The 26,975-nt window shown below is 52.9% G+C and overlaps 7 protein-coding genes across 7 annotated transcripts; 5 read left to right on the top strand and 2 right to left on the bottom strand.

The window, feature by feature from the left end:
* Window positions 1–306: 306 nt before the first annotated feature.
* Window positions 307–2,232, bottom strand: ATEG_05802 (glycerol kinase; the record flags this gene model as incomplete). The annotated part of the gene is made up of 4 exons (XM_001214980.1): window positions 307–789; window positions 857–1,023; window positions 1,070–2,055; window positions 2,114–2,232. 4 exons carry the CDS (start codon window positions 2,230–2,232, stop codon window positions 307–309), a joined length of 1,755 nt encoding a protein of 584 aa, XP_001214980.1.
* A 1,732-nt stretch (window positions 2,233–3,964) lies between these two features.
* ATEG_05801 (MIP/aquaporin family protein) lies at window positions 3,965–4,946 on the top strand (the record flags this gene model as incomplete). The annotated part of the gene is made up of 4 exons (XM_001214979.1): window positions 3,965–4,242; window positions 4,316–4,460; window positions 4,615–4,863; window positions 4,914–4,946. 4 exons carry the CDS (start codon window positions 3,965–3,967, stop codon window positions 4,944–4,946), a joined length of 705 nt encoding a protein of 234 aa, XP_001214979.1.
* An 828-nt stretch (window positions 4,947–5,774) lies between these two features.
* Window positions 5,775–6,969, bottom strand: ATEG_05800 (glycoside hydrolase family 16 protein; the record flags this gene model as incomplete). Its single annotated transcript, XM_001214978.1, has 3 exons — window positions 5,775–6,199; window positions 6,257–6,814; window positions 6,876–6,969. The coding sequence occupies 3 exons, from the start codon at window positions 6,967–6,969 to the stop codon at window positions 5,775–5,777; spliced, it is 1,077 nt and encodes a 358-aa protein (XP_001214978.1).
* Window positions 6,970–9,468: 2,499 nt separating this feature from the next.
* acyA (adenylate cyclase acyA) lies at window positions 9,469–16,289 on the top strand (the record flags this gene model as incomplete). Its single annotated transcript, XM_001214977.1, has 2 exons — window positions 9,469–9,656; window positions 10,019–16,289. 2 exons carry the CDS (start codon window positions 9,469–9,471, stop codon window positions 16,287–16,289), a joined length of 6,459 nt encoding a protein of 2,152 aa, XP_001214977.1.
* A 724-nt stretch (window positions 16,290–17,013) lies between these two features.
* On the top strand, window positions 17,014–19,306 carry ATEG_05798 (putative sister chromatid separation protein (Src1); the record flags this gene model as incomplete). Its single annotated transcript, XM_001214976.1, has 2 exons — window positions 17,014–18,554; window positions 18,682–19,306. 2 exons carry the CDS (start codon window positions 17,014–17,016, stop codon window positions 19,304–19,306), a joined length of 2,166 nt encoding a protein of 721 aa, XP_001214976.1.
* Window positions 19,307–21,870: 2,564 nt separating this feature from the next.
* ATEG_05797 (Zn(II)2Cys6 transcription factor domain-containing protein) lies at window positions 21,871–22,556 on the top strand (the record flags this gene model as incomplete). The annotated part of the gene is made up of 2 exons (XM_001214975.1): window positions 21,871–22,017; window positions 22,188–22,556. The coding sequence occupies 2 exons, from the start codon at window positions 21,871–21,873 to the stop codon at window positions 22,554–22,556; spliced, it is 516 nt and encodes a 171-aa protein (XP_001214975.1).
* Window positions 22,557–23,859: 1,303 nt separating this feature from the next.
* ATEG_05796 (Zn(II)2Cys6 transcription factor) lies at window positions 23,860–26,552 on the top strand (the record flags this gene model as incomplete). Its single annotated transcript, XM_001214974.1, has 5 exons — window positions 23,860–24,892; window positions 24,938–24,992; window positions 25,052–25,486; window positions 25,551–26,454; window positions 26,508–26,552. The coding sequence occupies 5 exons, from the start codon at window positions 23,860–23,862 to the stop codon at window positions 26,550–26,552; spliced, it is 2,472 nt and encodes an 823-aa protein (XP_001214974.1).
* Between the last annotated feature and the right edge of the window lie 423 nt (window positions 26,553–26,975).

The following is a 26,975-nucleotide window of genomic DNA, read 5'->3' as shown; positions in this document are numbered from 1 at the left end:
TAATAAAGAAACTGACTTAAGAAGCCTTCTCTGGGAACAACCATACGTCACTTGCCTACGTCTATACAGACATGAGCATTCAACAGGTTCACTGCACTACTTCTCCTTGAACTTATTCGGATGTTGCCTTAACGGTTCTTTCCTTTTGCTGGAACAAAGACCTTCCTGCCATTCACTAACATGACATTGGCAGTCTTCGCTTCAAGGATGATACTGACAATGTCGCGATGTATGCAGTCCATATCGGTCATTTCCAGAACAGAGATACTATTGGCCAATTGCAGAACTAATCACAGACAAAAGTATTTACAAATATGTAAGCTTAAGCTTGGCAAGCTTCTTCAATCGCTGCAAGATGTCCACCTTTCGAAGTTCAAGGTACAAGTCATCTTCGTCCGCATCATCCAAATTGCTGGATAGATTGACGAGAGGCGCTCTGGGCAGTTTGATTTCCGTCACAGTCTTCGCCAAAGGTATTGTCAGAGCATCACTACTTTGTACAATCTCTGGCTCTTGTTGCTTCTGGTCTTGGATGATTGGAGGTGCCTTTTCCCCAACCCACCCGCGACACATGTTCACGGCCTTTTCCCACATAGCGAATGACTTGGCACTGTCTTCGCGACTGACCTGCGGTTCGAAAACAGCTCCTCCTGCACGGTTTATATCGCGCAACTCGGCAAAGTTGCGCCAGAGTCCAGCTGCCAGGCCAGCTGCAATTGCTGCTCCCAGGGCAGTGGTTTCACGCATCTTTGGGCGGTATACTGGGATTGAGATGAGGTCTGCTTGGATCTATTGGCGGCACCGCGTTAGTATGAAGTTGTTCTTAGGTAAATATAGGTTGTTTATGAGTGCATACCTGCATGGCTAGATCCGAGTTACTGAGACCTCCGTCAACAGCTAGTTCAGACAAGGCGTGTCCACTATCCTTTTCCATGGCGTCCAGAATAGCTTTGGTCTGGAAGCAAGTTGCCTCCAGAGTGGCTCTAGCAATGTGGCCCTTCTTGGTGTATTGTGTGATTCCAACTAGTCATGTCAGTAGATGAATCTACTGTAGTAGCAATGAACTTACAAATAGTTCCCTTGGCGTCGTCGATCCAGTAGGGCGCAAAAAGGCCACTGAATGCAGTGACAAAGACGCACCCGCCATTGTCTTCCACACTAAGCGCCAATTCGTTCACCTCGTTGGATGCGCTGAAGAACTCCAAGTTGTCCTGTAAGAACTTGACACCTGACCCGCCTACTGCGATACTCCCCTCGAGGGCATACACGGGTTTTCCGTCAAAGTGGTATGCCACCGTCGCCAGCAATCCATGCGTCGAAATGACCGGTTTATCGCCCACATTGTACAGGAGGAAGCATCCAGTGCCATAGGTGTTTTTTGCCATCCCAGGAGAGAATCCTTTTTGACCGACCAGCGCGGACGACTGATCTCCAAGGCATCCTAGAATGGGGACTCCCTGGAGGATGCCGGTTGACAGCACCCCATACGCTGTTGAGTGCGATGACGGCACAATTTTGGGAAAGTGGATTTTCCCTCTAATATCAAAGAAATCGAGAAGGAAATTGTCGTATTGCAGTGTCTCCAGGTTCATGAACATGGTCCGCGACGCGTTGGTGGCATCGGACACAAAGACATTCGCAGCATGCCCACCGTTCAGACGATACACCAGCCATGTATCTACCGTGCCAAATGCCAGTGTTCCTCTTTCATAGGCATCTTTGACGCGTGGGACATTCTCCAGCATCCATAGGAGCTTGGTTGCAGACGAGTATGTAGAGAGAGGCAGCCCACACAGCTGCTGGAGTTGCGAAGCCTCGGGTCTCTTCTTCAATTCGTCAACAATGGACTGGGAGCGAGTGTCGGTCCAAACTATAGCATTGTACAGTGGTTCGCCCGTTTCGTGGTCCCAGACTACGGTGGTTTCTCGTTGGTTAGTGATGCCGATGCCCTTGATGGTCTCGCGCGAGTAGCCGGTGGCTTCGAATTTCTTTACTGCTTCTTCGACGCAGGTGTACACCGACGATTCGAGCTCCAGAGGATCATGTTCATGCCATCTGCTAGCAGTTAGCAATCCCGCGCAATTCCAAAGTCCAGACTAAGGAGACGACAAACCCTGGGTTAGGGTAGATCTGAGTGAACTCCACCTGATGCGATGCAACGGGTTCCCCCTCGTGGTTGAAGATGAGGAACCTGGTGCTGGTGGTACCTTGGTCAATTGAACCGACAAACATTTCTTTTTGTTGCATTTTCAGCCAAATTGTGCCATGCGAGAGAAACGTGTAGGACGAAATGGAGTCGCAGAATGTCTCTCAGACAAAAAGTACAGAAGAGGAACCGCAAAGACACACACACGGTGGAGCGTAGGCCGTCATAATTTAAACCCCCATGCCCGCCAGACACGCGTCTCCGCTGTCATGGCATAGGGGATGTATCTGCGGGGCCATCTGACTTGGGCCGAGCTAGAATGGAGGGGATGACCACTTGGTATGTTGACCGAAGCCATCGGCATCGAATGAGCCGAGAGAATCGAAGGTCCCTAGCGTCGGGGATGGGCCAACGCCTAGACCCCAGGCGAGGGTTTCATTCGCAGAAGATGGAGTGCTGGGATAGCCTGGGAGCAGTCAGCCCACAGGAACGCCAGGGTGAGGGAAGCATCCGTGATTGGTGCGATTATTGTGAATGTCACCGTCCGACGGAGGGAAGATTTGACAATCCCGTGATAGAGGAAGAGAGGAATTAGGAATGAAGAGGAAAGGAAGAGAAAGGTAGACGGAGGAAGCCAAAGGGAACAAACACGAGAGAGGCCTGAGGCCCCACGGCATTCTTTTCCGGATTAGTTCACGGATTTCCCTTTATCTTCTTCTCTTCCTCTCCACCTCCCCGTCTCTCTTGTCCTTCCTACCGTCACATCCATGATTCCTCACGGCTTCTTGACAGTGGTCTGGCCGCAGCCACGCTAGACACGCTAGCCACGCTGGTGGTCATACTTCCTCTCGTGAGACCGACATTGGTCTCCAGACTGATCAGCATTGCGATCCGCCCGTGGAGTCATGCATCCCCCACACTGACAGCGACAGATTGCGGGGGGGGGACCCGGAAATGATCAACTACGCACATCGACGTCTGCGAACACCGTCCAGGCCACTGTGGAGCAAGATGCAGGGCATCCAGAGCCTCATCTCAACGACCACCAGCATATCTATGCATGTCTATCCAAAATCCTGGACCTGATGCCGACAGCACCAAGGAGAGTCCCTTTTCTTAAGAAAGAACATTATGCTGCAGTACCCCAAAAGCCTTCGGAGAACCACGATGCCACTGCCACCATACAACCCCTGCGCAAATGGCTACTACCCAAGCCGGACGCAAGGTAACACCAGCCTGCGCCGGCTACGACGGCTTCAATATCATTCGGCGGCCAGAACGACAGTAATACTGAATGGGACGATTCGCCGTGGGAGAGGGCGAGACTCCCATCAACGTCTGCCAGGATTCGACAGTGCCACCGTCGGGTGAGCGGTTGACATGTGCGTGCTTAAACATACCAATGCAATATCTGGACATACTAATGTCATTCTGCAAGAAGAAGTTCTGGTCAGCTGGAGAACATGCTCCTTTGCGCCGTTGCGTACGTACAATCATCAGCCCATTGGCTAGCATATCGGCATGTCCAGCGAGAGTACCCAGTCAATGAGTCTATACACATAGTATAGACGAACGGGGTTTTACCTCAGAAGCATGTCTATCCCCAGAAACTCCCCGATCCGTCGGCACAATGTCCAATCTCAAAAGGCGCCGTGTGAGGGAGACTGTGTAAACCCACACCAGTAGCACCATGTACACCCATCCCACCACATATACATCCCCTATCCCATACTTTAACTTCCCTCACGTCCCGCCCAGCATCCCAAGTCCCGTCCACAGCAAGACTATCCAACAGAACAATCCCAAACAAACCTAGCCATGGACATCGAGCCCTCAAAAGAAGTCCCTCATGTCTCCCTCCACCCGCGATCCACCCAGGACAGCCCTGACCCCGAGACCACCCCCATCTTCATCGAGCAAGACTCGTCCATACCGCCCTCCCTCCGCTGGACCAGCATCCGCGCCTACTGCCGCGACGCCTTCTCCGAATTTTTCGGAACCATGATCCTCATTCTCTTCGGTGACGGCGTCGTCGCCCAGGTGACTCTAAGCCGCAACGAAAAGGGTTCCTACCAGTCCATCTCCTGGGGCTGGGGGTAAGCAACCTCCACCACCATCTCCTCCCCCTCCCTCTCCTATGGTCTCCAAGCCCACCCTAACACACCCCAGACTCGGCGTCATGCTAGGTGTCTACGTCAGCAGCCCATCAGGCTCGCACATCAACCCCGCCGTGACCTTCGCTAACTGCGTCCTGCGGCGGTTCCCCTGGCGGCGCTGGCCCGTGTATGCTCTCTCCCAGCTGCTCGGGGCCATGGTAGGCGCGGCCATCGTGTACGGGAACTACCCGCTCAGCCATCGACGTGTATGAGGGCGGACCCGACATCCGAACGGTGCCGGGGTACTCGTCGACCGCAACGGGGGGCATTTTCTGCACGTACCCGGCGGCGTTCATGACGCGCACAGGGCAGTTCTTCTCCGAGTTTATCGCCAGTGCCATCCTCATGTTCCTGATCTTTGCGCTGAATGATGGGGGCAATCTCGCGGCGGGCCCATTGACCCCGTTGGCCCTCTTCTTTGTGGTCTTTGGCATTGGTGCGTGCTTCGGGTGGGAGACGGGCTATGCGATTAACTTGGCGAGGGACTTCGGACCCCGGCTGGTCTCATATATGATCGGGTATGGGCCTGAGGTGTGGAAGGCGGGGAATTATTACTTCTGGGTAAGTGGTTTGCTTCTGGGTTGGACAACGATGTAGGCTGACGGTTGGAGGCTTGCAGGTCCCGATCATTGCTCCGTTCCTAGGCTGTACGTTTGGCGGTTGGCTGTATGATGTCTTCCTCTATACTGGCGCAAACAGCCCGGTCAATACCCCGTATATGGGTTTACGGAGGTTGCTTCCACTGGCTCCTCGAAAAAATGGAATGTCTACCAGCGTGGTATAATGCGCTGTTGCAGCTCTGTTTGTGGAGGAATATATATCCTTTGAATGAAGTTCCGGCTATGGATAGGTCTAATTAATAAGGAGTAGCCATAACGGTGGTGTATGGAGGTTCTCGTCCTGAACTGGGGATCTCATCCACCTGTCTGTACCAAGAACCACCAGTAGGTCATAAATTTGGTTCCAGTAATCATAATAAGTACAGTCTAAAAAAACACGTGAAGAAACGAAGCAGGAGAACCTGCTTATGTACATACATTTCATCTCATCGTCGCATGTAAACTCATGATCTCGTATCCCATGTCGGTCGTGGATTCCGGTCTATGTGCAAGTCCACGCAGTCGATGTGCTGTGCCAGTGGCACACTCAAAATGTGGTGAGCACCATAGCCAATACGATGCACAAGGCGCTTATCCAGAATGGTGCACTAGCCTGATTGGCTGCATCCACGTTAGGCGCAGCATGAACCGTAGGAGTTGGTGTGGATGAATGCCGGCCACCGTCTGTTTTGCTTACAGAATCAGTAGTCGAGTGATAAGTGGTAGTCGCATGAGAGGTCGTAGAGAACGTCGTAAAAGGTATGCTGGAGCCTGTTTCAGTGCCAGAGGGGCATGGTAAATCCAGCGAGGAACGCAATGAGGCTGATGTAGATCGGAACGTAGACTGGAGAGGGATTTAGCAATAGGATCATGTTAATGAGGGAAGTGAAGGTGATGCTCACTCACTGAAGCCGCACTCGGGGGCGGCTGGACCTGTCCGGAACTAGAGAATGTCCAGCCACTAGGCAGACCAGTATCAGTCGAAAGCGAGGTCGGCCGGGGAACCCAGGGATAGATATCTGGCGTTGAAAAGCTCGACGTTTCGCGGTGTGTCCCATCGAACGGAATCGGGATGTTGTTGACAGTCGCCGTCACTGTTGGCGTCGACTCGACCGATGAAATAGTGTCTGCGTTGATATTCCCATTGACCTTTCCCCCTTCGGCGGTAATAGACTGCCACGATCCACTGTTGTCGCCATACGAGTATGATGAACCGGTCGAGTAATCGACCACCTTGAGTGATTTGAGATACATGGTGTAGGGACCCGCACTGTAATCGGTTTTTCCTCCGGCCCAGTCTGGAGGATCACATTAGTATGCCACACGGCCGGTCACCATGAGTGGTTAAAGCTTACCGATCGTGCCCTGCGGATTGTTCGGATCTCCGCCTGCCCAAACGCCCACCCTGACCATCATGGGAGTTTGCGGATATTGATTACTTTGGGCAGTTTCAGGGGTGAGCACGCGGACCGTCTCGCCGTCAATCTGCCAGATAATGTGCTCACTGGTCCAATCGATGGCGTAGGTGTGGAATCCATCATGGTTCCCGGGGTTGTCGTGAGTGGCACCGCGGTTAAAGCTGTCGGTGTTCCCTTTACCGAAGTAGTTACTCTGCACCAGGGCATTGTTGCCGCCCAGCCACTCCCAGTCGATTTCATCGAGATCATCCGACTGAAGCACTGCACTGCTTACGATTCCCGTTCCGGGAGCAGCTTGGATCACGAACTCGACACGTCCAAACATGATGTACCATTTGGACTGGATCAACGGGGCATCGCCCTGCTTCGCGACGGTGAAGCTGGCGCCTTTGGTGTTATCGTACGATGGGCTTCCAGTCTCTTTAAAATCGGACGAGTAACCCTTGGTGAAGTCATAGGATGCCGACTTGCCCAGAGCAGGGTCGGGCGGACAGGCTGGAGGTGAGGTCAGTTGGGAATTTTCCGGCTTCAAGAGCGACGTGAAATAGGGACGTACACTTTTGCAAAGGATCACAGTCTGTGTATGTCTGTGCTTCCACCAGGATCGATGAGAGCAAGCCTAAGGCCACGCCCACCACGGGAAACCTCATGGTCATAAACAAAACAGTCGGCGACAAATGGGAAAGACCACGAAAAACGGCACCCACCAACGGAGTCCAAGGATTGTTTTATCCAGAAGAAATCAAAAAATTAAATTTGGGGGAGAAAAGTGCGAGGTTGGGGAGAGGATAGGAGTGGAAGACAGGAGCGGAGGAGAAGGATTGTTGACGAAGTGCGAGAGGTGAATTAGTGACTAAGGTGCCTCGTGAGGCGCAAGACAGATTATAAAGGAGGAAGGGACCAGCCGGTGAAGATTGTGAGGTAGTAAGGTACCCTACTTGGGTAGGTAGGTAGGCAGTCCAGCCTCCTTCGTTTCTATTTTGATCTACCCAGACGACGAGGTACCTCTGGGTACAAAGCAGGCGGCCGAAGGTCCTACCTAACGAAAGTACCAGCCAGTCCCTCCAGCTCCGGTGGGTCTAAATTGGCGCTATCCGCATGGCAACCTCCGAAGCCGCATGATGATTGGCTACACCTTAAATGTGGCTGGGCCTCTTAGACAGCTGCGGCTCCCCACGCATTTTTATCGATCGTTGACACATTCCGTGGTTGAAAGCTACCACTCGATCGGATGTCCACCATGATCATGAAGGGTGTCTGATGGGAGGTAGGTAGGTAGGTCAATCTACTGGTACTACGCCGTATAGACCTCGCACTCACCTGAGTCCCAATTATGCAACCCGGGTCAGATGCAACCTGCGGAGTACTAGTACAACACTCCTACAAGTTGTTGTTTCATCACCGCCTATCGGGCCCCACCCCAGCCTCTCTTACCCAAGATATATATTTGCTCGCCACTTTGCCTACCCCTTCTACGGGCCCGTCACTTTGATTGAATTGATGAACAGCGTGGATTAAGACTATCATATGAGATCAATCCTGTACCACAGTTTCCTCCACTGGATACCTCCTTTTACGGATGAGCTGTCCACTTGCATGTCTCGCTTGTGACCCTGTGATCAATAGACCTTGGGTCGGAGCTCGCCATGCATTTCGAGCCATGATGTGGCCCACCCAAGAATCTTGGTATTGGTCTACAGTGAGTTGTTTCCTAAGTGCCTAAATTAATCTGAAAAAGTCGAATTCACACATCAGTGGATGGATGAAGAGGGTGATATGATGCGGTGTCATCACACAACACTGCCTGGTGGTCATGAGGTTAAGTTAGGGCAACCAGTACTACGCCACGTTCTGTCAATGATCTACCTACTCCGTGCTGTCCAGAGGATCCCCACCAGGGGTGACCCCTATTGTCTACTTCCCACTGCCACCTGAATGATGAACATGAATCCCACAGGGGATTTCGTGGGATGAGCAACCGACAGATTTGCGACAAATGTCGAATGTTGATCAAACCAAGAGTACCTTCCTATACGTCACTCGGAGAATTCTTAGTCATCCACATGTTCAGGAGGACCTACACCTACCGCAATTTGGTATGGCAGGACACGGGTTCAATTTCGAATCAATTGAGATCGCTGGAGAGGAGCCCATCGCGGAGGGTTCTCAGCTCGCAACGGATAAAGGACAGATAGGTAGGGACTACGGGGCATGCCGAGAGGGGGATAGATCGTGAGGATCTTGCAGCCGGCCACTGCACGGACATCCTCACGGACCCATCGTCTTGTCTCCCCTCCCATTTTCAGGAGGGTCGAATAGTGAGTGTATAGTAGATGAATGCGTTATTCTTAATATTTATCATAATATTAATATGAACGTTAAGATTAACAAAAAAAAAAAAAATCAATATATTCTTCCCAAAAGAGAGCCCCGAGTTCTCTTGCCAGTTGAAAAAGGTCCGACTCCCTGACTACTCTCTCCGGTTTAGCGGGAGAAAGCTCGTGGTTCGGAGCCGCAACTCTGACGCTTCCTCCCTCCGACTCTTTCTCTTCTCCATCTCCTCCTCACTCCTACCACCACGTCGACAACCTTCCACCGCCCCTCTTCTCCCCCCTCTTCCTCATTCTCTCTTCTTCACCCCCACTCTCAGTCATCTTTACTTCTTCCCTCCGAACTCTCATACCATATCATGGGCCCTTGGCCTATCTTCGCAACATGTGCGATGGCGATTTTTGACCGCTGCCGCTCTTCCGTCAGAACATGAAAGAACACCGGACACTGTCGCCCATCGACGATCAGCAAAACACTACGACTTCGCCAGATAACCTCATCTTTCCGCATATACACCTCGCCCGTGTACACCGTGCGCGATTATACTATATAATTACTACCGATCGATTATATTGATTGATTCCGACCGCGAGTTTTCCTACGGACCGCTTTCCCGTCTACCTCGACATCCTTCCTCAAGGTTTGTTCGCATGACAGTTTACGAAGCTTAAGCCTCACGCCCGTCGCTGTTATCGGAACCCTGTTTGATGGTGGCGCTTCTCTTGATTTTCTATGTTTCCTTGTCTCCCCTCCGCCGCCCATCCAATACCTCCCCCGCGTTTGCCATAATCGACGCCGCCATACCGGATCCTTGAGGCATGGCCTCCAGTGGCGGTGATTACCCGGAAGAGAGACACAGCTCTGAGAGCTCAGGCGCGCATAGCTGGCATAGCTGGATGTCACAGGAAACGGTCAGGGACGGTCAAACCGATCGTCGCCCCCCGAATCAACCCATGTCGAACGGTCGCAGTTTATCCCCGTTCCCGCCGTCTGCCAGAGCAGACAGGTAAGAATCCCCCTGCATCCTGCTTCATGTCTAGTCCTTTACTTTTATCAAATCTTTTCTCCAATCCATGTTGTGTCGCTTTCTCTAATGCATGGAGTTGGAGTAATGCGGGACCTGGTAGGGATGCTATTTTTGAACTCCACGCTTCACGCGGGGATGATGGCTAGACGGATCTCTTGTCCCACAATGCGCTTCCTCTCCCTGAAAAAAAAAAATGCAGATGCACTCCTTGTTATCTTTACAGTCACGTGCACTTGTCTTGTTCTCTGTATCCATCTTGAAACAGTCCTGATTCACCCATGTCGCCATGTAACCAAAGGAGATCGTTTTAGTTTCATCCGATGCAGGCTGACTTTTCTTAGATCCCGTTCGCAGGGTCGAAAGCCACCGCCGCCCGCTCTGGGTCCCGCGACCGAGTTTAATACGTCCATGTTCTCTAGAGCCTCCCCAGATGTGTCCCCAACGGACCTGCGTAAAGGTTCTGGTTTCGCCAGCCATCGTAAAGCGTTGGCAATGCTAGGCGCCGACGACCCCGGCCCTCCACCGACATCAAGCTCTGGTTCCGGGCCCTCTCATTTGAATCCTCATCAGTTTGACTACTTCCAGCAAAACCCAAACTCTTCTCGGCCTTCGTCCCCGAAGATGGCCCCGACCGACTCGTCCGGCACGTTCTTCCATGATTCCGAACATGAAGCATCGCCCGCTACGGCATCATTTCGCCCGGGAACTGGTCGCACGTATGCCAGCGAACCGCTGGAGATCGATTACAATATGGACAATCGGCGGCCTTCTGTCGCAAGCGCCACCACGGTGAGCAGCCAAGGTTCGAAGTCTAGTACAAGTGCTCGATTTCGGAAGAAATTACAAGGCTTCTTCGGCGACGAATACTTGGGACCAGGTGAACCAAGACCCGAGTCGGATCACGCAGCGCAGCTCCAATCAGGTAATCCGTCACACATCGAGCAGTACCTAACCCGTGAACGTGCCAATTCAGATGGAACACGGCCCGTACCGGGACTTGCAAACGATGACTCGTCCTCTCAAAATCCACCAGCACATACCCCGCTCCCTTCCAGCGAGATCACGCCATGGTTATACCAAAGCTTCCATGACATCCCTCAATACGGAGAGGCTCCAGTCCGTGAAGCCCCCACAGACAGTCGTACCGCAGCCAATGCCAAAGGCTGGCAGAAAGAACCAGCGCGACGACACCTGGGCGGACATCGTCATTCTCGAAGCAAAGAGGAGAAGCCAACGGTTGCCGGGGATCTTGCCGGATACCCTGCTCGTCCATCCACAGGACGCGATGACCTGTCGCTTGGACTTCGACCCTCTAGAGAGGGAAGCTTCAATAATTACCCTGCGGCGATGAATTCGACTTCCACCCTGGTTGGGCGTTCGACTAGCCCCACGCCGAGTGTTCAAAGCGCTTATGCTCGCGAGCAAGGACAAAACTCCCCGGGGCCGGGACAAAACAAGCGCTCCATCCTCGATAAAATCCGCCGTCCTATAGGGCACGGGCCGCTGAAGCATTTCCCTGGAGCCAAGGGCGCGCACGATACGACCAAGGCTTCCTCGAAACCGTCACGACGGGATCCCTCCCCTGCGAGGCGAGGCCGGCAGGGCAGTCTTGAAAGTGGTTTGTCGACCCCGCGGTACCTGGACGCGAGTGACTCGGATCGGAAACGAGACCCCAGAATTGTTCTGGGATCTGCAAAGATGCGAAACCGTCGACCTGGTACCGAGACTCCGGCCCGAGAGGCAAAGGGTGACGAGCAAAGTATGTACTCGCTTGATACTGATCTCTCGCATATGGAGGGAATCATCAAAGATCAAAACGCTGCGATTTCCGCCGACCGAAACCGGTCAATCAACGGCGCATCTTTCGAGGACCAAGAAGGGAGGATCGGGCATTGGGATGCGCCTGAAAGCTGGCATGTCAAGAAACACGGAGATGAGAACACAGCCAGACTCCCCACCACTGCCCAGGCCACTGCTCGCGCTGCACCAGATGCGGATGGTATCTCTTATTTCATTCGCGTCTTTCGTATTGACTCCACCTTTGCCACGTTGTCAACAGGGCTGAATGCTACGGTGGCCGACATTCTCGTGCTGCTGGGTCGAAAATCTTTCCTCACTGAACACCTCAACAATTACGAGATCGTGATGCGAAAGAACGACCTCTCACGGCAGCTTGACCCGGGCGAGAAACCTATCCTTATGCAGAAGCGGATGCTCGAGCAGATTGGTTACACCCAGAAAGATCGGATCGAGGAAATCGGCCGGGAGGACCACAGCTATATCCTCCGTTTTACCTTCCTCCCCACGAAGCTGAGCGGGCTCAGCAGTCTCCAAGGCGAACCTGGATTCAATAAAATGCAAAAGTTCAGCCATGTTGATCTTCAGGGTCGCAGTCTTGTCACTATCCCCATCACGCTCTACAAAAAAGCATCTGAAATCATATCCCTGAACTTATCGCGAAACCTGGCGTTGGATGTTCCAAGAGACTTCATCCAAGGTTGCATTAATCTGCGGGAGATCAAGTTCATTGGATGTGAGGCTGAACAACTACCTGCAAGCTTCGGTCTTGCAAGTAGATTGACCTACCTGGATGTGTCCAATAACTTTTTGGAAAATCTTAGCCATGCCAATCTGGACAGGCTGCATGGCCTCGTGCTGATCAAACTGGCGAACAACAGGCTGACGGAATTGCCGAGTTACTTTGGAGCCTTTGAGTTCCTGAGGAGCCTCAACATTTCCTCCAACAACTTTCAGGTCTTTCCGGAGTTCCTCTGTAACCTGAAGAGTCTGGTGGACCTGGACATCAGCTTTAACAACATCTCCGAGCTCCCGAACATCGGCAAGTTGAGCACACTGGAGCGGATCTGGATGACAAATAATGTCATAAAAGGCCCCTTGGGGGAGACGTTCAAGGACTTGGTAAATCTCAAGGAAATTGATGCACGATTTAATGAGATCACCAACATCGACAACCTATGCCTACTGCCGCGCCTGGAGCAGTTGCAGATTGGCCACAACGCTGTCTCCAAATTCCGAGGGTCTTTCCCAAAATTGCGGACGTTGCTCATTGATCATTGTCCCATCACACAGTTCGACATTGATGGCCCCATGCCGACTCTTTCCTCCCTGAACATTGCTTCCGCTAAGCTAGTCCAATTCCGTGACTCGCTCTTTGAGAATTTGCCCAACTTAACTAAACTCGTGCTCGACAAGAACCACTTCGTTTCCATGTCGCAGCACATCGGGAAGCTCCGCAGGCTTGAGCACTTCAGCATGATCAAGAACCCGCTGGCCTCTCTCCCAGCTACGATTGGGTGCTTAACCGAGCTCCGTTACTTGAACCTGCGCGAGTGCAATTTGAGCCGCCTGCCTTCTGAGATTTGGTATTGCCTGAAACTGGAAACCCTCAACGTGTCGTCGAACGTGTTGGACAGCTTCCCAAAGCACGGTGGACCTCCTCCCCAGCCTCCGACCGAATCTGGTGGAACTCCCTTACCAACCCCAGGGATTTCGACCACTCCCAGCTATGAGGAGTTAGGAGCCCTTGCCGAGCAGGAACCCCGCCGACCTAGTCAAACTTCAGGAGGGGTTCTGAGTACAGGGAGTTCGCCAAATGGCGGCTACAGAAAGCCCTCCGTGGCGTCCTCTCTAGGACAATCTGGGCGAAAAGTTTCTGCGGCTCGGTCGGTCAATGAAGGCAGTCCATCGTCCAGGAAGGATTCCAATTTCTCTCAGCATGTTGCGACCACCTTTGGAGGTTCCCTGCGCAATTTATACCTGGCTGATAATAGGCTGGAGGACGATATTTTCCGGGAACTGTCTTTAATTCCTGAATTACGTGTGGTCAATCTCTCATACAATGAATTGACGGAACTGCCGCAAGGGCTTCTGAGACGGTGGCCGTTCCTAACGGATCTGTACCTCTCGGGCAATGAGTTGACATCTCTGCCTTCTGACGACCTTGAAGAGGGAAGTAACTTGAAGGTCCTCCACATCAACGCAAATCGGTTCCAAGTGCTTCCCGCAGAACTTTGCAAAGTCAGCAAGCTGGCAATTCTTGATGTTGGGAGCAATTCGCTGAAGTATAACGTGACCAACTGGCCATATGATTGGAACTGGAACTGGAACCGGAACCTGAAGTACCTCAATTTCTCCGGGAATAAGCGGCTGGAAATCAAGCCGAACATATCATCTCTTGGATCGCCAGCCGCGCAAGGCACTGACCTGACAGACTTCAATTCGCTTACTCATTTGCGAGTCCTGGGCTTGATGGATGTCACTCTCACAACATCCACGATCCCCGAGGAAAGCGAAGACCGTCGTGTGCGAACATCAGCGTCATTGGCTGGCTCTCTAGCGTACGGCATGGCAGATTTTCTTGGGAAGAGTGAGCATTTGTCTATTATTGATATGATTGTGCCTCGCATGAAACCGGATAACATCGAAACTGTGGTTGGAATGTTCGATGGGCAATCACAGTCCACTGGTGGCTCAAGAATAGCCAAGTTTCTACATGAGAACTTCCTCCAGACTTTCTCTGGCGAGCTGAAGAGACTAAGACCGGATGAACAAGAATCACCCCTCGACGCGCTACGGCGGTCGTTCCTGGCTCTGAATAAGAACATGGCTTTTGCCTGCTATCGGTCCCTTGATGAGGATGTCAGGCAATACCATGAAGATGCCGCTGATCAGAAGAAGGTGCGCTTGACAAAAGACGATATCCGGTCTGGTGGGACTGCCACTGTGCTCTACCTGCGCAACATGGATCTTTATGTCGCCAATGTGGGCGATGCGCAGGCGATTCTCGTCAAATCAGATGGATCATTTCGACACTTAACTCGCAACCATGACCCAGCCGAATCCCATGAGCGGGCAAGAATACGGGCCGCGGGTGGCTTCGTGTCTCGTCATGGCAAGCTTAACGACATTCTTTCTGTCTCCAGGTCGTTTGGACACTTCCTGCTGATGCCTGCAGTCATCGCTGCCCCTCATACGATGCACGTAAATCTCACGGAACAGGACGAAATGATTATTCTAGCATCAAGGGAGCTCTGGGACTATGTGACACCAGATTTGGTTGTTGATGTGACAAGGGCCGAGCGCAGAGACCTTATGGTTGCAGCGCAAAAAATCAGAGATCTCGCAATCTCCTTCGGAGCAACGAACAAGCTAATGGTCATGATCCTGGGTGTTGGTGACTTGAAGAAGCGGGAGAAGCGTATCAGGAACCAGAGCGTCTACCTGGGACCCCCCGAAGAGCAACTGATCACGAGCACAAAACGTCCGAAGAAGCCGGCTAACATGCCTGGTGATTCTCGTCTGGCCCGTTTCGACTATGTGGATGCTCCTGTAGGGGAATTGGCCATCATTTTCACTGATATCAAGAAGTCCACTAGCCTCTGGGAAACTTGTCCGGATGCCATGCGGTCTGCCATCCAAATCCATAATGATATTCTCCGTCGACAACTGGGTATCATCGGTGGATACGAAGTCAAAACCGAAGGTGATGCTTTTATGGTTGCGTTCTCTACAACGACTGCAGCTTTACTCTGGTGCTTCAATTGCCAAACCCAACTTCTGGAAGCCGAATGGCCGACGGAGATCCTTGAACAACCCCAATGCCAGGTTCAATACGATATGGACAACAATATCATCTTCCGCGGATTGTCTGTCCGCATGGGTGTCCACTGGGGAGAACCTGTATGCGAGAAGGATCCCGTGACCAACCGAATGGACTATTTCGGTCCCATGGTTAACCGGGCATCGCGTATCTCCGCAGTCGCCGATGGCGGACAGATCTTTGTATCGTCGGATTTCATGAGTGATATTCAACGAAACCTGGAAGTGTTCGCTGACAGCGAACGCGCCGCGTCCACGGGTTCGGAGGAAAGCTATGCCATGGACAATCTCGGGTATAATATTCGCCGCGAACTTCAACAGCTCAACAGCCAAGGCTTCGTGATCAAGGACCAAGGAGAACGGAAGCTGAAGGGCCTCGAAAACCCGGAGCCGCTCTACCTGATTTATCCTCACTCTCTCTCTGGCCGGTTAACAACGTTGGAGCAGAATGCTGCGCCTGAGAATGCGCCAACTACGATAAGCAAACATTCACAGCTCGAAATCCAGACTGATCTTATATGGCGCCTGTGGGAAATCACCCTCCGTCTGGAAAGACTCTGCGGGGCATTGGAATATCCAGGCGAGACGCGGCTCAAGGAACCGAACGTCGCCCTGTTCAATGTGGTCAAAAATCATGGCGGGGAGCTCGCTGATTCAACTGTAGTCAGCCTTGTTGAACAGCAAGTTACTCGCATCGAGACGACAATTACGACTCTCAGCATCCGCCACATGCTTCGACCCTTCGGGCCAGGCGATGGACTCGCTGACCACGCGATGCCTATCGCAGACGTACTGCAAGAGCTACAGACACAACTTGCGGAGTATCGGGCGCTGAAGGGGCAAACTTCTGCCGGTGCTGCAGGCATCACTGGCATGTCCCCAGGCTATGCGTCGACTGATGTGCAGTACCCTGCCTCCAGCCCATCATCTTCCTCCTTGCTCCACATGGGGCATTCGAGTCACGACCTGAATTCGAACGGGTCGCATTCCTGAACACGCATGTATTCGTGGCCGAATGATACTGGCCTCCTTCTTTATTAATCGTTTTTGCCTGATGTTCTTCTAATTTCTCGTTGTTTTACTGCTGACTGGCGTCTTGTGGAATAATGGGGTGACCAGTACTATAAGCATGGATAGGAGCTATGGTGGACTTGTCTGTTTTGTCTCATCCTTTGGATATGGGTTGGGTTGTGATACTACCTATTTAGTGAATCAATGCAGGCATGATGACTATCAATCTTGACGAGGCAGTTATTTAATTTTGTATGAATGAGATGACTATGGAGGAGGCATGGTATTGCTTAGTCACGTCCCAATGACGTTGAGAATCACGTGCAGAGGCTTCCTGTTTTGTCTCCGTCATTGCCCTCTTCACCTCTTCTCTGTATTTGCCTTTCCTCACAAACGCTCCTCTCATCAGGAAAGCCTCTACACCCTCCTTCTGGAGCGACAAGCCACATCTAGATCTGCGAGTCACCTCATACATTGCTCACGGACGACCGTTGACTTGGCTCTCTCCCATCTCGGTCCCGCCCTGTTGCCCCGGATACGACACTCTCCACGTTGGCTTTCTGACATTATTGACGAATCGAAAATATCACCTTCGTGTCTTCCATTTTTTTTCTCCGCCTCCCATTGAATATATGGACTCCAGCGTTCCTCAATTCTAACTTTCTTAAATACTTCTGCTTTGGTGGCTACTAGCCTAGCTTTCACCATGGCCGACGAACTGGATTATCTCTCCCCTGACTTCGACCTTAATTCTCTGACAGTCCCGCGTCTACGGTCTATCCTCGTCAGCCACGATGTTCCCTATCCCGCCTCCGCGAAGAAGGCGCAGCTCATCCGCATCTTAGAGGAGGAGGTCCTGCCACAGGCCAAGAAGCTTCTTCGAGAGCGAGACCGCGTTAAGAGAACTAGCGATGGTATCACCGACATGCCGAGTCGTGCTGCCTCCATTGTCAGCGACTTTGACGACCGGAATCGGGATTCCATGCCTCCTCCGCCAACGCCATCCACTGTTTCCACCGCGACTGGTACCCGGAGGGGCCGTTCTAAAGCCAGCGCGCGCGCGTCCACCGCAGACACCGAGGAAGCACGCGCTCCCGCCACACCGGCGACTTCATCGAGACGGACCCCTGCGCGATCGGAGGCGAGGCGATCCCGCGTACCTGATATCGAGCCCCGTTACGATGCCCCAACTACCCCAGCGATGCCGGATACAGTCACCCCACGAAAGTCGACGACCCGAAGACTACGCAGAAGTGATATGACGCCCTCCACTGAGCCGGAGCCCCCCGCTACTTCAGTTAAGGAGGAACCGCGGGACGAGAGCGTTTTCACCGATGACAATCCGTTTCAGAGCGGCAGTTCACCTGTCCCGTGGGAGGGCAGGGGTAGTGCGAAACGCAAGAGCTCGTCTCGAGTTTCGGCGGAGAGCCCTATGTTTGGTCAGGGACTGCGGGCTAGGAAGTCTGATGTCGGTAATGTTGTCTCGACGAGGGCCTCGCTAGGGTCCCCGCTATCTCAGTTGCGCACACCTAAAAAGGAAGAGTCGGCATCGGAGGAGGAAGATGACGAGAGTGAAATTAGTGCTGGCGAGGAATTTACTCCTGATGAACAGTTGGCCTTGGAGCGGGAACATGCAGATTTGATGTATCCGCCTAAGACCCAAGGGCGTCGAGCGCGCAAACAAGGAACTGCGAGTCGCATTGCTCCCTGGCTGGTCATCCTGCTATTGTTTGGTGGGTTTGGAGCCTGGTGGCGCAAGGAGAAGATCGAGATAGGATTCTGTGGTATTGGGAAACCGACCTGGTCCCTGGCGGAAACCAGGGTGCCAGAATGGGCCAATGTGCTCGAACCACAGTGTGAGCCTTGCCCACCACACGCCTTCTGCTACCCGAACTTCGAAGCTCTCTGTGAGCACGACTTCCTTCTGAAACCACATCCGTTGTCCCTGGGCGGGCTTATCCCCCTTCCACCCACATGCGAACCAGACAGCGAAAAGGCACGCCGGGTCAAGGCCGTGGCTGACAAGGCAATCGAAGAGCTTCGCGATCGTCGCGCAAAGTGGGAATGCGGTGAGCTCACGGAGGATGGGAAGGATGCGGAAGGGCCAGAGATTAGCGAGCCCGACTTGAGACAAGAGGTCGGCAGGAAAAGGAGAAAAGGGATGAGCGATGCAGAGTTTGATGATTTGTGGAAGGGCGCTTTGGGAGAGATTATCGGAAGAGAGGAGGTCGTGAGCAAGACCAAACAGTGAGTTGTCCATCTTCGTTTCCCTGCCGCATTGCTTCCCGCGCCCCGCTAGCGTCTGCGCCAGCATCAAAGGATTATGGTTCTGACGTGTATACCGGAACTAACAGAGGCGACACTACAATCACAGACCTTCATCTGTCCTCACCCTCACCTCTACATCCATCAGCCGCCTTCCCCTCACATGCGCCTTCCGCCGCTACATCCGACTCTCTCTCCTCGCGTATCGACTCCCTCTTTCAGTTCTAGCGCTCTGCACATGTGTCCTGATCTACGCTCGCTCAAGAGTCCTTGCGCGCCGCGCCGATCTGGCGCGAGTCCCAGAATTGGTCGCTACCACGCTTGATCGTCTTGCCACTCAGGCCGCCTTACATGCTCGAGGAGACGCACGCGAACCATACATCCCGATCGGTCAACTGCGCGACGACGTGCTTCGTTCTGAATTGCGGGGCAGTCGCCGGGAGGAGCTTTGGAAGCGGGTTCGCCAGGTCGTCGAAGGGAATGCTAACATCCGGGCGGCAGTACGCGAGGGTCGTGGCGGAGATGTAGCGCGTGTCTGGGAATGGATTGGGGGGATCGGCAGCATCCGAGGCGACCTCGAAGGAAGTAGTCGCAGTCCACAGGCACGGGTTAGTTACAGCGGGGAGTCGTCCACTCCTCTCGGTGAGCAACCTTCACAGCAAGTTGAGTCCGGTGCCCCAACCCAAACCCCCGAAGGGCCCCGGCGGTGGGACGAGGGCCGACCCATCTATTAAGGGGTCTTTCTCTTCAGCATTGGAGACATTTCCCGATTCTCTTCTACCCGTCGTCGGTCGTTCTGGAACAGTACCGGAGACTATTGTATATGACTTTCAAATCAACGTTGCAACTTCTTTCCCCGTTTTCCTTCGTTCTTCCTGCGGAAGAGGAGTCCAGACGAATGTACGTGTCAGTGGCTGGTAGGCGACGCATCGGATCGTAGGATGGTGAGTGGTCGACCGATCGTTGAAAAAGACTAAAGTGACGATTATGGCTTGACGTACATATGGCGCGGCCCATAGCGCTTAACCTGCGGAGCAGCCATCGATGCAGCAGAGCCCGTATAGCTTCTGCGGCCTTCCCCTCTGTTCCATTCCAGAAAGAGGCAATAAACCGAGCCAATTGCTCAAGGCGACACGGTTATCGATATACCCACTTGAGGCAAGCCATCACATCATGTCAACTGCGCGTGTGGGGATGCGATGGGCTGGGATTTGCCACCACGGCGTCATCCGGTGGTCCTGACCAGTGGTGTCCCTTGTTTGACAACACCGACCCCTAGGGACATTGGAGTAGTCACCACTCTCGCCAGCATTGCCAAACCCACCGTCTCCTTCATCGTCATACCGAAGGATCAGAGGTATGCGACGTGAGATCATGATACCCACGTCCATTGGTTGGAATCCACCGTAAGTGGATAGTTTGTTAGAGGGGACTCATGCCCGCAAAGGCATCGAAGGGGGTTTGAGAGCGCTAATCTCGCTAAATTCCGGATGGTGGTATCCATTTAATTTCTTCACGATCCTGAGGGCCCACGGGACGATTGTGTAACAATGTGCAGATCGGTTGATCCATAGTTTCCATATTGGCCGAGCGATTTCAGAGTCGAGTACTTGTATATCGGATACCTCCTCGGAGGCTCTTGGCATCTGAGACACTCACACTCGACCTAGATGCTCTACGTATGTAACTAGATACCTACTAGATGTGGTTTGGTGGTGTTGCTGTCACCGTCGGAGACGTAACCGAAGACAGCGCTAGTCCTCTTTCAGAAGGACGGCGCATCGAGGCGGCATCACGTGCAAGTTTGACAGCGACTCCTCGATATATCGGGTCCCAAAGTTTGGACTGCAGAAGTTGCTTCCAACAGACGCCTTGCCGCGCTGTACCCGACGGTGTTTTGGGTAGATCTCCACTTAGTCGCCTCCATCATGGCCCGTTCCACGAGGCAGGAATAACTTTGGCTCCCTAACGTCAGAGGCTCATCTCTCTCAAACCTACTGTTCTCTCAGCCCACCCTCTTCCCATATACCGGGGGGGTGAACCCATTGGAGACCAACCAATCTCCACAGTAAGTATCGTCCTCTGCGATGATCGTAACCTACTGGTTACTAACCCGTGCGTCTTTTGCCAAACAACAGGCGCACATAGGAGTGACCCAAGGGGGCTAGAGTGAATGGGGCTTCTATTGCCTACTCCCGCTATCTGCCGCTCTCTCATGTCCTATCATTCAAGCCGGATAATGTCTCCGGAATCAACTCGCCATCGAATTCGCCCTCACCCTCCAGCCCGCACTCGTTAGTCGGCGACCACCAGGGGTATCGTGGCCGAATCAGGAAGCCCGAATCTCGAAGTTCTTCACTGTCGGATCCGAAATAAGGGCGGACCGAATTGGCGTCTGTACCAAGATGTCGCGAATTTGACAGAACTGGTGCCTCGCGAGGGGCGAAGGAAAAGCGAAGAAACGGGGGCAAAAACAGTGGAATGGACGGTTGATCCAGAGAGTCTCGACCACCAAATTCACATTGATATCTCGAGAACGAGCTCCCGTTCGCCGGTCCGGCAGTCGATAGCCCAACCAAGCCATAAACAGCAGCGACAGAACCCCCGGATCGTGCAGCGCAACACTCGCACACAGCCTCCACTCTGGCGTGTGCAAGGTTTCATCGATTTTTTTTTTTAATAAATGTTTCTCCCATTCCCTGGAAACAATCGATTCAACCAATAAGAGCTCTACTACTCAAAAAGGGCTGGGCTTTCTGTGTCACCCCCGTCGCCCATTGTCAATCCCTCTTGTTCATCGCTGACCAGCGTTGAATAATTTGGCCAATTTGGTTCCACATATTCTGTCGGGTACATGAGCTACTACCTACCCGTGGACAAGGAGTCTCCTTTAGTGTTTGGCTTGATTTTCTTTTCTTTTCTTTTTTATTTATCTATTTTATTTTATTTTTTTGGCCCTTTCCCGGCTTCCTTGTTTTCCTCTCCGTCCTTTTCCCCTGCCAACATCCGCAACTATCTTCCCGCCCACGCACCTTCTCTCTTTGTCGGCGGCCTGGGGTCATCGTTATCAAACTGGTATCTCCGGTCCTGCGAATATTTTCACCCTGATAGCTGGATCCTTTTGTGAGCATGCTTTATTCAAGCAGCCTGGCTTAGATGTGCCCCCTCCAAGGTGTGTATGCTAAGATTTCTTACTCGGGCGTCGCTCCCACCCCCTCTCGGTCCTCTTCAGCAGTGTTCGCCCATTCCTGCTGGTGGTCGCGTTTAGCACCACCCTATACATACACTTTGTGAGACCATGGCCCATCAAGGGCCGTCCAGGCCTCTTCGGCCTATTGCTCCGAGGATGGTACCGGATCCTCCTACACCAGGCCCTCCAAGTGACGAGGGTAAAATAAAGCGAGCATCCGCCGCTTGTGGTGAATGTAAACGTCGGCGAACAAAGGTACTGAAACCCCAGCTGTGCCTCGTGATCTGTTGAGCCCGTTGTCGTTCGAGGCATATTGGACCCTTTGCTGTCGCAATTACTTGCTTTCATACTCGCGGATCGCTCGATGGAAAATATCCCGATTACCTCCCTTGTCTTCCCATCTAACACCCTTCCGTCCTCTCTAGTGCAGCGCGGACACCACCGGGAGCCCTTGCACTGAATGCGCCATCCATGGGCGCGAGTGTATCATCGACGAATATGCCGACAAGCGTCGGAAAGTTGCGGCCAAGCGCGCGCAGGAAGAGCTCAAGTATTATCGCGGGTTTCTTGAGCAGCTGATCGAAGCCATTCGCACGGGCGATGGCGTCAGCGTGGATGCCATTATCAATATTATTCGATCGGGCGCTTCGCATGAAGAGATTCTGGCCGTTGTGACCCAGTCGCTGAGTGGAGGGCCGAAGAAACGCAAGGCACTGGATATGAGCGAAAATCCGATTTCCACCGCAAGCACCACTCCAGATGGGACCAGTCGCACCCCAGACAACTGGACATGACCGTGGGGGAGGACATTCGCCGAGGACCGACATCGACCGAGTATCCATCAACCGAAAGAAACATCCATTCATATCCTACCCCCTTACCTCCTGCCTTCCCTCCCCTGCCTTGATTGCGTTGACCGCCATCCACCCACGATCTTGCCGTGCTATACCCCTCGTGCAGGGCGAGCCGGCGTAATAATGAATTCCCGGTGGCGAGGAAGAGACCGAGCCCGCGAAGAAGCGGAAGAAGAGGAACTGCCTCGTTGTATGATGGACTAGCCAGGGTGAAAAATGATCAGGTGGCGTGCCTCTAGTTCTGATCGAAGAATGAGCAGAAGGAGCGTGGGAAAGCATCGAGTTCATACTGGCTAAGGCTATCATCAACATACCATATACCTATATTACCATGATTACTGTTTCCTCTTCTTCCATGCTTAAGGCTCATTTGAGAACCTGCAGTGTTTGCTGTGGCTCGCGGAATATATTCCACCGAGGCCAGGGAATGGGCTCCTCTCCTACGTCGAGTCCGTCAAAAGCAATGGGGGGACGGTCCGTTGGCTTCTTTCTCCTTGGGTCATGCCAGAGTGCATCATCGATAGCGGCGATGCTCGACTGCTACAGACCAGATGCTGAGTGGAGGGGTGTGAAAGGTAGAGCCCATATGCTTTGCGTGGTGGAATGGGGGACGAAGGGCCGGCCGATCCACCTTCTGTCCCCGTCTGGAGGAATATAAGGTAGCAATGAACAGAGTATTGGGGTGTGTCAGCTGGAGGTCAGTACTCCAGCGCAATTAATCAACATCTCCCTCTATCTACATTCCGCAATCCAGCCTTACGAGCGTGTTCGGATGTTCCGTATCAATGGGCTTTTAGGAGAAGTTTAATAGCCTTCATTGACCGCTTTAGTGTCGCATATCTGTATAAATCAGCATCGCTTGGGGACGGACCGGCGAGGGACTCTTCTGCAACGGCGTCCTGTTGTTTCAATTGTCTGAGATGTGGGAGTATAAGAATGGATGCCTGGGCGGCTGACTCAGCGGCTTCCAAATAGGGTAACCTGTACATCCCGATCACCAACTCATATAGAACCTCCTCATGGACACCTTCATGATTCTCCTCAGGATGCCACCGGGCGTACCTTATCTTGTCCTTGTCCTCTTCATGTCCCATACACCCTCCTGCGTCATTTGCCTCCGATTCAACATTTCCACTGCGATGCACACGCTTGGAACCCCCACCCCGGATTCTCTCCGCTGGCCACGGTGGAGTCGTCCTATCAATTCCAACCCCGCACGGCAAATACGCACCCATCGGTCGTGATGGTCGAATCCGCCGACTGCCCGGAAATTTCTCCTGCTGTGACTCGTGCTTCCCCTTCAATAATCTCTTCTTGCGTAAAAGCACATCGACCAGCGCCGGAAAACAGGCCAGAAGAGACGGTTGATGCATTCGAGCCTCGGCCTGGACCCATTCATTCAAGAGGCCTTCTTCCGGCTAAGCCAATGGCAACGACTGTGATTTCCGGGGTGGACACCCGCCTGTCGCCCGGAAATCAGACCGCGATATCTCCCCACAGCCAACGGCTGTCCGATCCCGAGAGCAATCATGAAGCGTCTACTGCACGGCGGAAGAGAAAGGCGTCGGAGCCGCTGGTCAGTAAGGCCAACGGCCCGAGACAGAAAATCACCCGTGCCTGTGATCACTGCAAGGAGAAGAAGACCCGGTGCACGGGGACTCTGCCTTGTGTGAGATGTACACGGCTCTCCCTGCCTTGTGAATACAACGCCGCCTATTCGAGAGGCCTACCTCCTGAGCCACCACCGGCTCCGCCATCCATAGCGGCCAAGTATGCGGCTGGCAATCCGATCCCTCGGGCTAGTCGTGCGAGCCTCTCCTCGATATCTCACCGATCTACAAGGAGCTCCCCACGAGCCGTGGCACCTGTGCAGCAGGCGGCGCCGAGGCAGAGGGCGGAGGTGTCAGACCGTAACTCGCCCGACCCGGTGGCCACGGACTTTGAAGGAAATTATCTTGGACCTGCGTCTGGGGTGTCTTTCCTCAATCGGGTGTGGCGTCGCTTGCGCCAGGATGAGTTACACGCTGTGCCGGATAACCTGCAGGATGAAGGATGTGCTAAGAACGCGCCGGTTTGCATGTTCGGCGATAAGCCTTACACGAACTACCACGACACCGGCTTTACTCTTCCACCTTTCGAGAAGGCCAAGGATCTCGTGACCATTTATTTTGATTTTTCTATGGTGACTTACCGATTTTTACATCGAGGGAGTGTGGAGGCATGGCTGAAACAGGTGTACGAGCTCAACATTTCCTCGTCGAACCTGCCGACGGGATGTATGGTGTCCCGGACTGCCATCATACTCATGATATTCGCGGTAGGCACGTTATATGAGGAGCAGAAGCCGGGGCAGCCGCCAGGCTCTTTGAGCGGAAGGTCTGTAGTCCTTGATTTTTATTATCGATGCCCAGGCCGCAGAAGACTAACAATCGCAGTGAACGGTGGTATGCGGCGTCAAAGCACATGTCGTCACTAGAAGCTGGGCCTCCACGGTTAGAGACTGTTCAGGCGCGACTGGGCCAGTGTCTCTATCTTCTCTCGTCATCGAGGGCTAATGAGTGCTGGTATGCATTTGGCACAGCATTACAACTCGTAACTGCCCTGGGGCTGCATCGGAAATGCCCGGCCAAGGTCTCGAGAAACGGCAACAGCTATCTCGAACGCGAGCTTCGAAAACGAATCTTCTGGAGCGCGTATACGTTAGATAAGTATCTCAGTGTCATGTTTGGAAGACCACGCTTGCTTCATGATGAAGACACCGACCAAGAGTTGCCGGATGAGATGAACGACGAGGATATGCTGGAGGAGGATCCGGAGCGAAGAACCGGGTCCGCGGACTGCATGATGATTGCCTCTGTTCTTCATTTCAGGTCTGTGCCCGTTTTTCGATGCTTCCCATTCTCCGGGTTTGTCCTGATCCGTTGCTGTTCGCAGACTTGGTCGTATCCTTGGCGAGATTTCTCGACAGCTCTATACAGTGAACCCCCGTTCTCGTGATCCACCGCTTGAGACAGCGGTCCGTCTCGTCTCAGAGCTGGAAAGATGGAGAGAAACTGCCCCTCCGCTGTTCAACGGCGTTCGGCCGTCCAGTTTGATTCCACCACTATGTCGCCAGAGCCAAGTGCTGCAGCTGGCGTATTCGCACTCCATGATTCATGCGACACGGTCCTTCCTTTTAAATGACTTCACAGACTTGGGTCGCAGGCCTTCAATCCCCCATCCCACCGTAACAGGCCATATCCGTAAGTGCATAGCGGCTGCCGAGGATGTCATGACGCTGGTGGACGGCCTCGGTAAACAAGGTGTCTTGATACAATCGTTTTGGTTCACCCATTATGTGTGTTTCTGTGCCATCACCGTGGTCTATATCTACACGATTCAGCAATATCGATTAAGCTCTTCACTGCAAGCATCTTCAGATGTTGTGGAGGACACGGATCGCCTACGATTCCTTTTCACTCTGGGAGAGTCATGCCAGCAACACCTTGCGGAGGCCACGCGCAAGAACTGCCCGAGTCGTCGATACAGTATAATTCTCGAGGAGTTGAGATTGGAAGTGCACCGGCAAATTGGTGCCCCCTTGTCCCTCGACCAGTCTGGAAACTCTTCAGAGGGTATACTTGACTCGTCGTTAGGAAACCAGGATACTAGCATGGGGCAAAGGGCTGCTGACATGTCTAGCATTGGTCTCCCGGGATCTCTCAATGCCGAGTCTATGGGCTATACCGATGGGTTGCAGGCGGATGCTCTGTTAGGGACCCAGTTCGCCCCGGACGAAGAGTTCGGGCTTCTTGATAACCTGGATGGCTCCATTTGGTGGACCCAACTGGATTCCTGGGTAAGTAGAATCAACTTTTCTGCCGATATGCAGCCCGCTGATGATTTATATAGGCCTTTTCCAACCTTCCGAACGATCCTTCCAACGCGGCCTTATAGAGCTATTGTGAAATAGTGGGCGACCTCCGAGGGCACTCTTCCCCGGACTCTACACAGAAACTAGTAGATATCAAGTTTTGGATAATTCGACTCGATATATTCTTTCTATTAGTTTTGGCTATTCTTGCCTGTCGCCGCCAAGGCTCCATAACTTGGCGGATCATGCTCTCCAGGGTTTCTTATCCGATTTCCATATTAGGGTACTTTGTGAAAAAAACACCTATCCTGAGTCTTTTCACAGGACACGTTTTGAGCTTTTCCGCATGGAGACTCTAATTCGCGGCACTGAAATACACTTGAGGCGCCTCGGATAAAAGTCCGACGCACTCCACTGTGCTTTTCCGGGCATACAACCAGGTTACCATGACCTTGGACAGAGGAAGATGGTCGGATTTGCTAGAGTCTATTCAACGCCATCCGTAT

Source organism: Aspergillus terreus, genomic scaffold (genome assembly GCF_000149615.1).
Source record: "Aspergillus terreus NIH2624 scaffold_8 genomic scaffold, whole genome shotgun sequence".
NCBI lineage: Eukaryota > Fungi > Ascomycota > Eurotiomycetes > Eurotiales > Aspergillaceae > Aspergillus > Aspergillus terreus.
This window is presented reverse-complemented; position numbering and strand designations above follow the sequence as displayed.